This window comes from Oryzias melastigma, linkage group LG22, assembly GCF_002922805.2.
Source record: "Oryzias melastigma strain HK-1 linkage group LG22, ASM292280v2, whole genome shotgun sequence".
Lineage (NCBI taxonomy): Eukaryota > Metazoa > Chordata > Actinopteri > Beloniformes > Adrianichthyidae > Oryzias > Oryzias melastigma.
The window spans coordinates 14,953,102-14,970,116 of NC_050533.1; the positions used below are offsets into that span (position 1 = coordinate 14,953,102).

General features: G+C 41.2%; 2 protein-coding genes across 5 annotated transcripts in view; one reads left to right on the top strand and one right to left on the bottom strand.

Moving 5' to 3' along the window:
* The window catches only part of fsip1 (fibrous sheath interacting protein 1), a 29,610-nt gene extending 21,800 nt beyond the window's left edge, over positions 1 to 7,810 (top strand). For all 4 annotated transcript variants that reach the window (XM_024289711.2, XM_024289871.2, XM_024289948.2 and 1 more), the window contains one exon: positions 7,253 to 7,810. In XM_024289711.2, the coding sequence (XP_024145479.1) occupies positions 7,253 to 7,351 (99 nt within the window). In that variant the 3' untranslated portion in view covers positions 7,352 to 7,810. The remainder of the gene's footprint in view (positions 1 to 7,252) is intronic.
* Positions 7,811 to 8,687: 877 nt separating this feature from the next.
* Positions 8,688 to 16,808, bottom strand: LOC112147575 (thrombospondin-1). The gene is made up of 22 exons (XM_024274084.2): positions 16,637 to 16,808; positions 16,475 to 16,559; positions 15,808 to 16,367; positions 15,649 to 15,727; positions 15,484 to 15,573; positions 15,301 to 15,410; positions 14,845 to 14,970; positions 14,213 to 14,309; positions 13,965 to 14,138; positions 13,707 to 13,883; positions 13,458 to 13,631; positions 13,088 to 13,368; positions 12,788 to 13,006; positions 12,585 to 12,692; positions 12,052 to 12,211; positions 11,853 to 11,971; positions 11,298 to 11,532; positions 10,962 to 11,189; positions 10,614 to 10,885; positions 10,430 to 10,527; positions 10,209 to 10,348; positions 8,688 to 10,125 (listed from the first exon to the last, which is right to left on the bottom strand). The coding sequence occupies exons 2-22, from the start codon at positions 16,536 to 16,538 to the stop codon at positions 10,118 to 10,120; spliced, it is 3,519 nt and encodes a 1,172-aa protein (XP_024129852.1). The 5' UTR covers positions 16,539 to 16,559; positions 16,637 to 16,808; the 3' UTR covers positions 8,688 to 10,117.
* Between the last annotated feature and the right edge of the window lie 207 nt (positions 16,809 to 17,015).

The window sequence follows — 17,015 nt, forward strand, 5'->3', positions numbered from 1 at the left end:
CCAAGCGCATCACATCAGGTGGCTAAAAGTTTGTGCCGTCCAGGGAGGACCGGTGGCCACCCCGCTCCCAGGGCGGCATGGCTCCGAGAGACGTGGGGACCCCCGCCTGTGAGTCTTGTTCAACCTCCTGCGCGTCTTCTATGTGCCTCTGTGTGTCTGCACATCTCTGTGTCCGTCCCTCTTGCTGCTGCACCTGGTGCTCTTCTTAAAGTCACCAGGTGTGGCTGGAGTGCACCTGTTCTTCATCTTCCAATTAGGTCCATGGTGCATTCAAAACAGTCAGTGCACACAAACAGGGCCCAGCAAAAAATAGAATAAAAACATAATAAAAACACATCCTGTTACATAATTGTGACTTTAAGTTCAATAATTGTGAAGATTTTTTTTTTTATAAATAGGCACATTTTTGTTGAAGCTTTTATAAATCATGGTTTCCTTAATGCAAACAAGTCTTCAAAGTTTATTTCCCACCACTTTAAATGTATTTTCTTTAAACTATCACATTCGGATGGTACGTTTTTTTTTTTTTAATTAAACCTATTTTTTTTAAAGAAAGCTAACATTTGCTGTTTTATGTACACAACCATCTTCTGGTCTGATTTTGTTGCTGCATTTAACAAGTATTTAGACCTCTCAAGGACTTCTTTTTTTTAAATGGAGACTACTGGTCCAACTTGTGCATTTTTATGGTGTTATTGGAAGGAGAATTATGGTGCTACAGTTGGCAACTTCCTAACTACTCACCGCAGAGAGTAGCAGGTTAGCCCACACATGAAATTCTGCATTCATGCTCCCAGCTGCAGATGGAGGGCGGAGAATAACTTTATGCTTCACTAAAATACTTCATACTGCAATTTACATATCATTTAAGTGAAAAAAAGAGACTTTTATTGAAAGTTACTAAAATACTTGTGTCAGGATGAAGGGATCGAATAACTAATGTCACAAAATGATTGCAATGTCCCTGCCTCAACAGTGATGAATTGCAGTGAGAATTTAGGGAGAACCTAAAAGATTAGAATTACTTACTAAAACTCTGATGCTGATTTTCCTGCAGCCTCATTTCCCTCTTGAGATTGTTCATGGGAAGGGCAATCCCTACTTTAACTCTAAATGTAACTAGTCCTGCAGGCCTGTCTTGTTCTTATTACGCCAGGTCCATCAGTCAAACTTCCTTTTGCGTTAGCCGGTGTTGCATTACATGGAAATGTTTGAATTAAATTAAGTTTTACAAAAATCACCAGAAACGCATCGTCAGTTATCTGTAATGGTAGTCTTCACAAGAGTGATAGTTTACAGTAGTTTAATTGTTGAAGTAGAAAGCCCTTTTTTCTGCTGTTTTCATAACATTTTGTGTTTTGTTCTTTTCCTTTGATGGCTTTTGGCCAGCGCTTGTCATCTTTAGTTCACCTGCATTTGATCTCCTGACAGGGACGGTTCAAAGAAAGGTTCCTCAGAAACCCCCTCTGGTTCTTCTCTGACATCGCGTACAACGATTCAGAACAAAGGGGTGCTCACACTCATTATCCCTGCTGTGATAGAGATGATATTTGCGATAAGTGAACCAGCAGCTGCAAATCCTTTCCTGTGTAGCCTCACGTGCGACTCCAAACTTACATTGTGAAATCATTGAGGCCTCAAGGACATGGAATAGCTTCTACATCTCACATGCGCTCACGCACCCTTATCTGTTTGCCTGATGAAGGCGTCGAAACTCTCAGCAGCACATCAGCGGGTGACCTCATAACTCCCTACTCCAAAACGTGATACATCACTCAATAATTTATGAAATCATGCAGAAACATAAGGACGGTTGAAGTCATTCATGCCCTTTCCTGTGCTGTCATATGAAATCTTGTTGGTTAAAAAAAACAACTCTTCCTTATTTTAAGCAGATTATGCCTCTGTGTCTGTGATACTGAGGTATATGTATAAAGTTAAATCTTAAAAGTCTGACTTGGTCCAACACAAGATGACTGGAGAAGGGAAAAAGTCTTCTTCTGTTAGATTCTTCCTCTGGTGGTACGTTGATGCAGAAGAAGGACTAAGAACTGTAATCTGTCGAGGAGTCAGAAGATCACAGGTGTGTCAAAGTGTCTTTGGGCAAGGCACTGAACTCCACGATGCTCCTGCTGGTTGCAGGTTGGCACCGGTGTAAGGCAGCAGAGTGCCATCAGTGTGTAAATGTGTTTCAGGTGGTGAACGGGACTGTGACTACAATGTGTTCACACCAAACTCAATTTACACGGCGTTGTCATTGCTATATGGAAGCATTGACTGTATTTCTGTACATCTCATATACAGTCAATGCATGGAAGACAGGAGGATCTTGAGAGGTCAGGTTTATGTATTTTGAAGAGCTACAAAAGCATCAGTAATCACGTCTCCATGCCTAGGTTCATGGAAACAGGGATTCTTCCACTACAGTGAGTTTCACCATCTACTGTTGGAGCTGCGTCTGAATGACGATCACTTTCAGCTGTACTTCCTTCTTGCTGTGACCCAGTTTGACAACTGGAGGAGAACAATTAGTTTTGGACTCCACCCGCTAATTATGTCATCAATACATCATGGGCCAAAGCTGAGTCTCTGATTGGTTGACGCAACATGTCTTCTCTACCAAAGTTCAGATACTGAACTCTGAAATAATTGTGCCGCAACAACAAAAGACAAATATTAATGTCTCCTTCATGATCATTCTTACAACGGTTGGTACTTTCGTATTATGAAAAGGACACTACCCGCACATCACTACCATATCTGAATCCTTCACTGGTCACAGTTAAGCATTTTTGCGATTTACCAGTCAAGAAGTTTAACCGGTTGAGCTCCCAGTGCGCGATCAACGAACGCACGTTTTGTTCGTGGAGCCTGAGACCAGACTAAGAAATGTGAATTTGCATTGACTTTACATTGAAAGTGCCTGCTTGAATTCACGAGTTGATGCAGGCGGTGTGAATGGACCTTGACGCGCAAATTGCGTTTGGTGTGAACACACCTTAAAGTGTTTAAAGGCTCAAGGAAGATATAAAAGCATGGTGCCATTTAAAAGAACAGAGAGGAGAAGCTCAAATGTTTGCTTTATTCTACCTCCATGTCTTTTCTAATCAGGAAGCTACTCTGATGTTATCCCTTTATATCGTAAAGAAGGCTTCCTTTCTAGAATGAAAGAAAAAGTACCAGAATGGCCGAGGCTCTTCAGATGAGTCGAGAACTGAGAAAAATTAAGCTTAGAAAATTTGTAATGAAATAAAAAGTTTTGATCCTTTTATGAATAACTTTTGCGCAAAATGTCAAAAAGTTGCAGATCAATCTAAAATATTTTTGCCCAAAAATCCAGACATATAAACTTAAAGCCAACTGCACTGCTATCATGATTATTGACTTTTATCTTCTCCATGTGTGACTTAAATGTAAAAGACAAAGAGTTTTAAAAAACAAATAAAAAAGCTCAAAAAGAGGGAAGGTTCCTTAAAGTATCAGTCATTCCCAGTGCAACCTCGACTCCTCTCCCCCAGCAGTTTCACAACTGCTTTCACTTGGAAGACTCCAGTAACCAAACCGACTTGGACTTCGACCACAGCAGACAATAACCTTAAATCACCCGCAGGGTGGTTGAGGACACATGTGACTTTTAACTACTCATAAGAGTGAGTGACCAGACAGTTTGTAGGCCTGAAACACCCCATCATTCAGAGCAGACGCTTCGGATGAGCCAAAAATAGACATCTTTAAACCATTAAACCTAGGCTTTTTGGACCACAACAACCTTGATGACTGAGAATGCAAAACATCCCCTTTTTTCTTTGCCAGAATATTCACATCAAGACTCTTTTTACTATATTAATATATCACACCAGCTGCAAGTAGTAGCAGTTTTCTGCAAAATGCACGAACATAGGTCAAGAAAAACAAAAGTAAATCTACTGTTTCTTTTATTTACTTCCTTGTGGTGTTGCTTTGTGTATAAACTTTAATTCAGCGTTGCTGTTTCTGCCATTTACAGAGAATTTAGTGGAAGAAAAATCCCCCGGAGTTCTCTTTGTCTGATTTTTTGACAGCTTGCCTGTAATAGCATCAGTTTTGGCTACTGTAAAAATTATGAGTCCAGAGAGTTTTTCTGTTATAACATCACCTTAATTTTAGATTTATAGTGATTTGATTACTAATACTCAAATGATTAGATTTTTAAAATGTTTATTTGGCTTCTATTGGCTCAATTGACATGAAATTTCAGAATTTAATATCAGGGTTGCAAAATATATTTAATAATTTACAATTTTTCTTTGTCGTTCTGTCGTTAAGAATCAAAATTTAAAAATCTTTTAGCAACTATATACACTTTTTATATCCTGGTTTTAAAAAAAAACACTAAGAAAACAACAACTGTTTCTCATCTATAATATGTTTGGCTTTTGTGACATGTTTTTAATGAAATTAAGTCTCCATCCAGCACATCAGTTTTCATGCACAGTTCATGTGCTCTAATGAATCTCTCATGTTGGCACGCAGCAATCTTACATTTTCCAGTCTCTAATTCTATGATAGAAGAGAGACAAACAAAGGGAAAATGTGTCCCATCTTATTTCAAAGCTGCAGTTTTTTTAGACATCTGTGAAGCACGTCTGTTCAACTGAATCAGGCCACTGCCAGAAATAAAAGAGGACAGTCCTGGTTGCAAATCTGAGACTTAAAAAAAACACTTAAAGTGTCACAACTACTTGAAGTAGATTTATTTTTTGGGAATATCAATAATTTTATAAAATTCAATCTAAAGAGGTATATAAATGTTAACTCACTCTCGTTAGCAGGATATAAACGAGAAAAATGTCTGTTTTCGTTTATTTATGATGTCTCGGAAAAAGGCCAAATTCCGCCACACACACCTAAAAACACTAATGTTTGGAATACTGGATGGTTGATTACAATGTATATGTCTGTGAGAAACACAGCCACATATTTACTACGAATATCTTTCAGAGCTTGGTTTCTGATGAGGAGCTGCAGGGTTTTTCAGAGGGTGGTCTTTGACAAGTGATCGATGTATGAGCTTCAGCTCAGAGGAATATAGAAGACACAGGAATGTGATTTTTTTTTTTTTTTTTTTTTGCCCGGAGTTACTCAGTAGGGTGTGAGGACAAGGTGAAAACAATCAAGTGAGTGTGATATTTACTCAGCAGGGAGTCTCTCTGCGGTGAAAAATGTACCTATTTTTTTTCCATGTTTGGATGACAGCATTACCTGATGGGACTCTTAACTTAAGCATTTACAGCTTCCATTGACCACAAATAATACTGAATTCACACCCGTTATTACTCCCTTAATGCTTGGATTGATATTAAACATATTAACTAGGTCAGAACATCCTTATTCCGAGGCCAGGGACATAGTGTGAGCCTGTTATGACAGCTGCAGAACAAGAGCACATGTGCTGACAGGATGATTTCAATGATGACTAAACTCAGCGACTCAACATTTCACTCTTCTGAGCACATTTTTGGCATGATTTTCATGTCACTGAAGGTAATAGGTTGCTTTTATTGGTTCAAATTGAATGCTGCGTTTACAGCTGTCCACCTAGAACATCAGGCGGCTTGTACGGCCAAGCCGCGAAAATCAAATAGGTACATCATCCCCAACACTGCCCCCATGTGTTTTTTTGGTTTTCTTAAGGGCTTAACCAACATTTTACTTGTGACCTACATAGTTTAAAGAGGCTGGCTTTCATCCTTGAACTCACATGCAGTCTCTAGCGTATTGCATGTGAGGAGTCTGGCTTATCTGTAGAAAAACAATTCCAACATCCAACTGGAAGTACTTTTTTCCCCAGACAGCTTCCAACTAGAAGCTCTGAGGCAACATCAACAGTGTGGTTTATTATGATGAAGTGCCAATCTTGTGTCAGCTCGTGCATTAATGAAGCCCATTTCTCTAGGTTTTTCAAAAACAGGGTTTTGAGATCGGTAAATATTTTGCAAAAACATTTAGATAGGATGCTGGAAAGTTGGCAGGATGTTGGGATTGAAGGATTTTTTGTTGTTGTTACTACCTAAGATGTGGCAGACAGTACAGGTTTGAACTTTGAGAGTTTCTATCCGTCTTAAGGAGGCATCCCTTCATTTGTGGATATTCCGAAAACTCCAGAACTATTATGTCTGCTCTTTTACCAATTTGTCTGTCTGTATCTTGAAGCCCCACAGGATCTTAACTCGGTCATCCTCATCTACCTTTCCCATCTTGATTTTGGGACTTCCAGCACGTACTACATTCTACATGTTGGCCATTTGGTTATGGCACTCCATGTATGGCGAGCATCTTACACCTGTTCTGGAATATCTCAGGGTTGTCTCCACAGGAGCCAGTTGAGGTGGGGTGGGCATCTGGTCTGGATGCCTCCTGGATGCCTCCCTGGGGAGGTGGGGAGGTGTTGTGGGCATGTCCAAATGAGTGGAGGCCCCTGGAAAGACCCAGGACATGTTGGAGAGAACATGTCTCTCAGCTGGCCTTTTTTTTTTTTTTTACATAGTAAAGACGTTTTTACATTTTCTCAAGTTATTTGCTTTAACTGTAAAGTAATTTATCTATTTGGATTGTACAGGGACTCCAGTCAAAAAACTTGCATATTTATTTGATAGGTAATGGGCTTGCTTTGGGCCTGTGCCAGAGCATTGGATGGATGGACAACCGACTTGAGGTCCCTAATCCAAATTACAAATGGGATTCCGCAAGGCTATATTCTTGAACCCCTCCATTTTTTATTTACATATTACTTTAACATTTTATATTTTTTTTTTCTGGTAGATGTTTTTAAATTTTCACAAGTTATTTGATTTCATTATAAAGTAATTTATCTCTTTGGATTGTACAGGGACTCCAGTCAAAAAACTTACATATTTCTTTGATAGGTAGTGTGCTTGCCTTGGGCTTGTGCGCTCTCATTCCTTTCTTCCCTGAGTGAAAGAAGTGAATCCTTTTTAATTTAATTCCACCTAAATTATATTAATTATACTACGGATACAAAACTTGATCTTCTGTTGAGTTATTTAATTGTTTCAATGCCACAATGCCTTTTCTAGATGTTTTGTTAAGCAATTACAGTGGCCCGATTTGATGCAGTTATGTTTGAATTGGACTGATGCTTCCTTCATTGAATGAACGTGCACATTGTGTTTGACATTACACATAATTATGGACTATGATTGTGTGTCTACATATGACACACACTAAAACATGTGTTTGTGTTTTCCTGCAGAATGCATCCCCCAGCCTTACTGAAGAGCAGCTCCTTATGCTGCTGAACGAATGTGAGCTGACGGAAAACCGGACCAAGTGCCACGAAATTAGTGGCTAATGACACCAGTAGACCTTGACAAAGATTTTATTTCCTCCCGTCTTAAACGTTTCATTTATGTCATTTGACTGTGATTACAACTTTTTCCTTTTTTAGATCCACCCAAAAGTTAATAGTATAAATCAGATAGTGCCCTGTATACCTTTAAACAAAATGTCATTTTCTAAGCTTTTTGTTTTTTTTGCTGCTATGAACAATAGTATTAGAGTGGTGAATTTCTGAATGCCAGCACCTCCTTTACATTTAGGCTTTCTTCTTTGAGTCATAGTATTTCTGTGTGGTCAGAGATTCCATGTAACATAAAGATGCTTCTTCTATCTCTAGGCATTCCAGTCGTTCTTGCTTCATAGGTGATCTACTAAAAAGCGGAGATTGATACGACTTTGTGAAACCTGGCCCATGTAATCCATTTTCATTTAACAGAGTGGTTCACTTTAATTAAAGACAACAATCTTTGGATGTTCTTGTTTGAGGGATTTTTTTTTCTGTATAAGCTGTTGGTACCATTCCAAAGGGCTCCTGGCTGTATATCCAGCACCTGGATGACTCCCGCCCCAAGGCTTTCCCTTTCTGCTCTCTTGGCACCGGACCTGGACGCCTGTGCTCGCCTCGCTCCCCACCTCCACCACACACCGTGACCCCTGCTAAATTACAGGAATTACCTCACATTCCTCAAAAACTCAGAACGCCCAGATAAACAAGTCCCACCATTAGTCCTGCTACCAGAGCCGCACTATCTGCACGGAAATCTAAACAGAGATGCTGGAATGGTCTGAAAGGCCAAACAGTCATTTTTTATACTGACTGCAAAGCGTTCGTAATGATCTGGTCGCACGTGTTTCATTATTTGTCTGGTTTACAAATAAAAGGTGTGTAATCACCACAATGGAGAACGGAAGATGCAGTTTAGGGGAATGGAAACCCTGTGAGCTCATCCTGGTAAGAATGCGGTCACTCCTAACGTAAAGACACCTGCAGCACTCTGAGGCTGCTTGAGCTTCATATAACAGCCCTCTGACCCTATGAAAGGATCAGAGAGGGCGAGGAAGCTGTTGGAAACATCCATGTGTGTTTCACAGCCACAAGGTTTTACAACTTTTAAGAGATTCACCTGGGTTCACATCCATAAAGGTTGAAAAAGTATCACTTAACATCACAGTTTTTACTCACTTGAACAGTTATGATGATAGAGATACACATTTTTCTAAGTAAGAACATATTCTAGTCATTTTATACAGTATTAATTGTATTTTCGAATTACAAAAAAACTCAAGAAATGTTACTATTTAGCTGTTCGTTTGCACCAAATGACACCAAAAGGCTAATTTCTTCCATTTTTTAAAAGAATTTATTCTTTCCTTGAATGTACAAAACAACAGGCAGGAGTATAAACAGCACTTTGGGTAGAAACTAATGTACAAATGTTTATAGAAAAGAATATTAAAAAAGGCACATACAAAAACAGAAAAGAAACCAAAGACATCCTGGTGTCAGTGTGCAAAAAAAAAGGTTTATACAAATAGAAACGTGTCCAAAAGAGGCTGCGTTTCTATATAAATTATTTAAATAGAATACATCTAAACAAAAGACAAAAAAAATATAAAAATAATTTACGAAGCACATACACATCATAGAACACAATTATTTCGTTTATCCTTTTCTGTTCAGCTTCTCTGTCAAAACCAAGAAAATCTTATATACATCATAGAAATGGTATTAATGCTAAAGACAACCAATGTATACTGTGTTTACTAAGACTAGTCATTCTGGTACATTGCTGGTCTCAGTACAAAAATAATTCATGAGGTAATATTTGTACAAAAAGGGTTTGCTTTTTTGTTTTTCACCCATTTGTCAGAGATGAACACCAGTCAAACACACTGTGCAGATGCAAAACACTTTTACATGATACTGTCCAGAATATAAGGGATTCTGTGCTTTTAAAAAATTATGCTGTAGTAGCTTTCCGATAATGTTAAGCAAGTATTTAGCAACAAGTAAATATACAAAATCATATTTGATATAAAATCTTGGGAAACAGACTGGCCCTCACTGTTTATGTCCCTTAATTTATTTAGTGAAGGTTAAAGACTTTAATGCATCTGTATGTACAGAAACTGACCAAAGCAGCATCTTGTGCTTTGAGGCCCTGTGCTGTCCTGAAGTTTTCCCGCTTTCTCGCCTAAGCTCCTTCCTGAGAAGATTCATGTCCTGGGCCAGCTCTGCTTCCGACACCACGTCTGTGATGACTAATTGGAGAGAATTTTCAATTTCTTTTTGACTTGGTTGTCTTTTTTTCAAACTTGGATGGCACACGTGTGCAAACACACACCACTCACTTTCTTTCACTCTAACATCCTCATCTCTTCCTTCTCTAGAAAATCTAAAATTTCTTCATAAAAAAACATATAAAACACAAATATTTATATTTCAGTCCACAGCAGATGAAAGGTAATGCTAAAAATAAAGCATAAAAAGTACAAAAAATCTCTTTCATTTTCTTCCTCGTCAATAGAGGAATAACAGTTCAGGTGTGCAAAGCACAAAAAGAAGTCCTCCTTCCGCAGAGACTAAGGAAGTCCATTTCTTCTGAGCGGTGCTCAACATTTAAGTCATCAAACTTTCATTTGGCTTTAACTTCTGAGGTCACTTTACCTCATGACCTGCTCCACACACCTCCTTTAATGTGCATTTTCTCCTAGGAAAAAGGTTGAAATCAGTCCATGTTTTGTGTCCTGTTTGAACTGGAACATTCTTCCTTGCGGCTTATGTATCTGAAAGAGCAAACACAGGGAAAACATGATCAATAATGAAGGTTGGTGTGATGACGAATCGTATTTGAAGAGCCTTCGCTTACCTCTACATTCATATTTGAGGTCTGAGAAGTACACCATTTCTTGAGAGAAGACATACAAGCCTAGCCGCCCGCCGGCATATGTCTTGTCATAGATGTTTCCAGAATCAGCCATGATTCTTTTGCCTTCGTACATGATCACTCTAAAAAGAAACCACATTTCAGTTTGGTGTCATTCTTTAATTAATTGTGCTCATTTCCAGTTAAATCAGATCCAGACTCACCTGATAAGCCCGGTCTTTGGTCTGTGGGTCAGATGCCATCTGTAGGCAGTGAAGTCCTTCCAGCCAATGTTCTTGGGGTCGTGCCACAAAGTGCGCACCTAAAAAGAATAAATAGTCAAATATATCATCTATGGTGTGTTAAATATAACATTTTAACCCTTGGGGGTTGGTCATCTGTGCTCACCTGTCCGGGGGTGTCTCCGGTATGCCACAGGGCGTTCCTCAGGTGCTCACCAGGCCCTGTGGTGGAGTTGACTACTTTGATTGAAAGGCCGGAATATCCCTGCGCTCTTGTGGGAGTGTTAGACCAGTACGTTTGGGTGATTTGCTTCCACATAACGGTGTAGAAGCGGGAACTGGACTGATAGCCAAACACAAATCCTGCATAGTCGTCATCTCTGTCTGTGTTGATGAAGAAGGTCCCACCGAAATCCACAGCACTGAACTCATCGTAACCTGAGGTTAAAATGTGAGTTTAGAGTCAACACTGAAATGGATTTGCCAAATGAGCTTTCCTCTGGGCAGTACATACCAACAGCGATGCCTGGGTCGCAGTTGACGGTCTGTACCAGCTCTTTGCCCTGGTGCCTCACCACCCAGTTAGGGTCAATCTGAGAGGTGCCTTTGGGATCAAGAGGAACCATCTGGAACCTACGGAAGTCAGTTTCACTGATGGCAAAGTTCTCGGGGCACACATCGTGGATGTCGAGAACATTGTCTTGGTCAAAATCATCTTTGCACACATCGCCACGGCCATCATCTATAAGAGAAATGTACACATAGAATCAAAAAAATGAACACCGAAAACCATGCTGTGCAGGAATGACCCATTGAAGGGGAGCCATTCATTGGTGCTGTCAACACTCACTATCAGAGTCCAGTTGATCAGGGTTAAAGGCCAGCCTGCAGTTGTCTTTGTCATCTGGGATGCCATCATTGTCGTCGTCATGGTCGCAGGCATCACCTTTACCATCCTTGTCGTGGTCGGCCTGGTTGGCGTTGGGGATGTACGGGCAGTTGTCCATGTTGTTCTGGTGACCGTCTTCGTCAATGTCCTGGTTGTTGTCACATTTGTCTCCCACTCGATCTGAGTCAGAGTCAACCTGTGGAAGCCCAGAATTCCTTTAGGATGAGGCTATTTTTTTCTCTCCCCACCTGCTCCAACGTAAGGCATGCTAAAGGTAAATGCAGGCCCTTGTTTTCAGGTATGCAAGCAATGGCCCTACAGTCAAACGTCCAGTGTCCTTTCACCTCATTACTCAAGTTCAACTCTTATTTTAGAGGTGAAGGAGAAGAGAGGCATTATACTCCTCCCTCTTCACATTCCGATCTTTCATTAAAACAGATGCAGTTTGTGAAAGAGGAACGTGGCTGTCAATCATGATAGCTGCATAGTAAAAGTTAGTGAAAAAAATGGGATTACCTGATCTGGATTGTGCTCCAGGGGGCAGTTATCGCAGTGATCTCCCACCCCATCCCTGTCAGTGTCTCTCTGGTCCACGTTGTACACATACGGGCAATTGTCATTCTCATTCAGAATGCCTGGAAAAAAAGGATTTTCTTAGCCTCTGTAGTTTTTTACTGTTAAAAGCAAAAGTGAATTTGAATTGGAGATCACCTACCATCACCATCGATGTCAATAGCACAGGCGTCGCCCTCTCCATTGTTGTCAGTGTCTGTTTGGTCGGTGTTGGCTTCAAACACACAGTTGTCACATCGATCCCCAACATCGTCACGGTCTGCATCATACTGGGCTGGGTTGTAAACTCTTGGGCAGTTGTCCTAATTTTATGAAGAAATGCATATTTATTTTTAAAATAGAAAGCTACTGTATTTATAGCAACAAATTGTGTTTTCTCCATCATGTATTTTTTTTTGTTCTGGACTGAAAACAATACAAAGCTGCTGCTTTTTACCACAGCATCATTTTTCAATACTTTCCAACCCCACACTAAGAATTCAGGCAACAAGCCATCTTGCCCACAACCCTGTTATTTATATGAACATGATGCTACATTATTCTTTTGCTACTAACTTTCCATTTAGACACAAACTCCAGTATGTTGCATTCCAGCAGCTTAAAAGATACATATTAGTGTGTGTGGGCTATAAGAAAGCTAAATCAGAAGCTAAAAAAGACTTCATGAAAACTCACTCTGTCATCAGGGATCCCATCATTGTCATCATCGCTGTCACATTCATCACCCAGGCCATCTTTGTCGTGATCTTCCTGGCCAGAGTTAGGAAGGTTGGGGCAGTTATCCTGAAGAGATAGAAATAGAAAGTGTAAGGTGACATTAACCCCAATGACAGAGAATGACTGTAATGAAAGTTTCTGTCTATGTGGGGTCCAGCTACCTTTTTACAATGATATGTGGCGTTCGCCACGCATGGTAGGTCAGTGTTGGGCCACCCATCAAGGTCAGAGTCCTCTCCACATATCCGGCCGTTACCAGCATATCCTGGCTTGCACTCGCAGCGGAACATGGACTCGGAGTACACGCCCAAGTAGATGCAGTTTGCATTTTTGTGACAGTCGTGGCTACCATCTTTGCACGGGTTACGGGGAGTGCAAACCTAAAAAATAACAGATGTATTAAAAAAATATTCACTATTGTCAATTTACATGACTAAAACCACATAATTGATAATCCAAACCTGTTTGTTCGCGGTTGCCTGCTCCACTCCTCTTCCGTAGGGCTGAGGACCAGAGAACCGCGAGGGGCAAGGGTGACAGTTGTATCCTGGCTCAGTGTTCTCACAGCGATGAACGCTATTATGAGTGTGGCAAGCATCTGGGACTTCTTTGCATTCATCAATGTCTTTGCATGTAACCCCATCACCAGTGTAGCCAAGAGGACATTTTCCACACTTGAAGGTACCGTCTGGAGAGCTGGTACACTTTGCTCCAGGGAAGCACGGACTGGAAAGACAACCATCTGCGAACAGAGGGAATCTTAGTTATAGCAAAGGGATTTCAAAAGTGGTCTGGGATGTGTTTATTAATTCATCAAGCTAATACACGCACCAATTGGGCATTCCTGTTTGTTGCAAATTTGAGGCATGGTGGCATCTCCAATACAGTCTTTTCCACCATATTTGGGCGCAGGATCATTGCAGAGGCGTTTTCGGGTTTGGATTCCTCCACCGCAGGTGACAGAGCAGGTGTCCCATGGTGACCAAGGTCCCCAACCCCCATTGACTGAAGATCCAAAGGAATCTCATTAACACAATCAAAACATGCTTTCAGTTTTAGTGCCTTTGATGTCGAACTCACTTGGACAGGGTGACTTCTTGCAAGCTTTGGTCTGACGTCCCTCGCCTTGGCAGTCCCTTCCTCCCATCTGGGGTGTGGGGGAGTTGCAGAGGCGGATTTGGGTCATGACTCCCTCGCCACAGGTCACAGAGCATGAAGACCAGGGTGACCAGTGGCTCCAGCCTCCATCCTGTTTGACTGAGTACACAAGAACAGAATGATTACACTGGAATCCGAGTCTGACAGAATCAGCAGCGTTGGGAATATTTGGTAACTTACAGCGCTTGTCACACTCCTGTAGGTAGCAGTCCCGGGTCTGGACAGAGGTGCCCTCACACTTGCTATTGATGCGGTCACAGGAGCGTCCACGCTGTTGGATACCACGCCCACAAGTGGTGGAGCAATGGGTCCAATCAGACCAGGCGGACCAGCCATCTTCTGCGTAATCGCTCGCTGGAAAAGGCAAAGATGGTGTTAAGCTTAAAATATAAAGACAAAATAAACTGATAAAAAAAGAAAAAACATACGTGTTCCACAGCGAGGACAACATTCTCCATCGGGTACGGTGGCATTAGCACACGGAATAAGGGGGCAGGAGATTTTACGGCACACAGTAGCAGAGTTCTGGACAAAAAAAGATCACTTTAAGTATCATATAAAGGAAACTTGTGATGTGTGATATTAGTGATCAGTATTATGATGACAATATAATTGCAAAACATGAACAATTAGTTAAACAAAAAACAACTAATATGTTGTTTTCATTTTACTTTAACAGTTTAATATAAATAAAAGTCATCATAACATAAATTAAGCTAACCATTTGTCGCCAGTCCCAGATACACATTGACGATACATTTTCGGTTTATGGTCTAGGTCTAATTTCAGTGAGTAAAAAAGGTTGTAAATTTTATCTTCAATAAACAAAAAATGTTTAAATTCTTATCTGAAAAACACAGTCTTTTAAGCAATTACTTGTCAGAAAAAGCACAATAATCCTCACTAATACTCAACTTAACCCTCACAAAACTTTCAGAGAAAAACAAGCCTCTTTGTTCACAGCTTCAAATTAGTGAATAGCAGTTACGCAAAATTAAAGGCTATTATGTGTTTATGGTGATAGACAAAGGGGTTACTGGCTTGGAGCCTTAACACTTACCTGACAGGTACACTCTGTGCAGTCGTCCACTGTCCACTCGTCTTTGTCGTTGTGCACGATGCCGTTATGGAGGCAGACTCCTCTGTGGATGTTAATTTGATTTTTCAGGAGCTGGCTTTCTGTGGACTGGAGAAAACAGAGCATGAAAGTCAAAAGGCTTCAGATCCTGACGGAGGACGGAAAATGTCCTCTTTGCCAAAGTTCCAATACAAATGAACCATCGTGATTAAGACATAGCTGGAATCTAGCGAAGCAGTGCAAATGTGACCAGTGGCCAGACACATTTCTGTATTCACATGGGTCTCATTAGGAACTTGGCTGGGGACAGCCATTACAGGGACAAGTGGCTATGCACTGGGAGTGTGTTAAATGGAAGCAGGAGGAAAGTTGGATCAGAGAAGAAAAGAGGTCGTGAACGATGACAAATGGCTAACCGCGACGGCTCTTTGAGCTTACCACTTTTTCGAGCTCGTTCGACAGCTGTTTGACAATTACGTTGAGTCCCCTGAGCTCCTTAAACATGCTGGCGATGTCCTCGCAAGAGAACCCGCAGACACTCTGCAAGTCTGGATGGGAAGAGAGCATCAAATTAGCCCAGTCCTATTGAACTGATTGATCATTGAGGAGGGGGGATCTCACCTTTGGATTTGTGACCTGTGTAGTCGGTCCTGATGGCAGGGCTGGAGTTATTGACTGGGTTGTCCAGGGTCATGACATCGGTTAGAGTTGCTGTATGGTGAGACAGAAACATTGATGAATTTTGCACTATTTGGAGCTGATTTGTTCAGTTTTTGTCGGACTTACCTCCACTTTGGCATCCTTTATTTCTCAGAATTGCATCAAGAGTGGTACCAAACACAAAGTGCACATTCTGGAGTACCCCCTTTAAAATACATACATACATTTGACTTTAGATTTATATTTATTTGAAATATTAATTTATTTATAATGCAGATTTCTCACCATGAATTTATCTCTTGCTGATCCCTTTCCAATCCTTAGTCGAGCTATGTCAGCCACCTCCCGGGACAGCACGGTCTGGATTGGGGCGTCCATCTCAGACACGTTGATCTCCTCGCAGCCCACATACAGCTGCGCCCGGTCCTCCTGCACGAACAGGGTGATGTTCTTCCAGTGCCCCGTGGCCAGGTCCGCCTCCTCGATGGACACCACTTGCTGCTGGTTCTCGGTGGAGTACACCACATCCAGGGTGTTGGCCTTCCCGTTGGAGATGATCTCGAAAACGGGTCCGGACCCGTCGGTCTTCTCCACGCTGAGCAGCGTGCCCCGGGACCGCTTGTACTGCTTCAGGTTGAGCAGCAGGAGGAAGCCTCTCTCAGCCTGGATGGAGTCGAGGAGGTCCCTGAAGGAGGCGTCGGGGACTTGGGGGATCAGGTCCGCGTTCAGGATCTTGTACGCGGGGCTGTAAGGATCCGCTCCTTTGACCAGACTCACTCCATGCTGTCTTTTATTAACCCGAGCCAGCTCAAATAAGTCATAGACGCTGTTATCATCCCGACTTTCTGTCACCAGAAAACAATAAAAGTTTGTCAAAATAGAAGAAAGACCATTCAAAGATTTTTTTTTGTAAAACCATCACATTTCAAAATAAAAGCACTTTTTTTCTCACCTGCCAGCCTCGCTCCATCACTGCTCCACAGCATGAAGAACAGAAAGATGCCACACAGCATCATCTCCAAATATTAAGTTATTTCCTATTGTAACAACAGATAAAAACATGAACAAATATCCAAATCGGTGATTTTATGATTCAATTAAAACGCGTACAAACCTTTATAAGAAATCGGATTAATACAAAAATATATAATACAAAAATACAGAGAAAATGCTCCTTTTTCTGGTCCTTAAAAATCCTCCAGAAGTCCACTTCGTTTAACTTATATCTAATTTATTTATTCCTCCCTTTTTCTGCGATGCTTTCACTAATTCAACTGACTTTTGAGGCTGTCTTAAGTGCTATTTAAACACTTTAGGACATTCCTGAGCTCTAGTTCAGACCAATGGCGCGGCTGCAAGATAAAAAGAGGGCTGGGCCTGTTTCCTTACCTCACAGCAAGTCAGAGGAATATCAGACGCACAGAGGAGAAGGGGGGAAGCGCATTCCAGGGCTGAATTTCCATCATCGGACAAATATTTCATCTGCGCGCACA

Excerpts from the sequence above, each read along its gene's own strand:
- LOC112147575 (XM_024274084.2), bottom strand. The coding sequence starts at position 16,538 with ATGATGCTGTGTGGCATCTTTCTGTTCTTCATGCTGTGGAGCAGTGAT. Across the intron at positions 16,368-16,474 it reads TGATGGAGCGAGGCTGGCAG|AAAGTCGGGATGATAACAGC; the intron begins GTGAGAAAAAAA and ends TTCTGGTGACAG. Across the intron at positions 10,886-10,961 it reads CGACCCAGGCATCGCTGTTG|GTTACGATGAGTTCAGTGCT; the intron begins GTATGTACTGCC and ends TTTTAACCTCAG.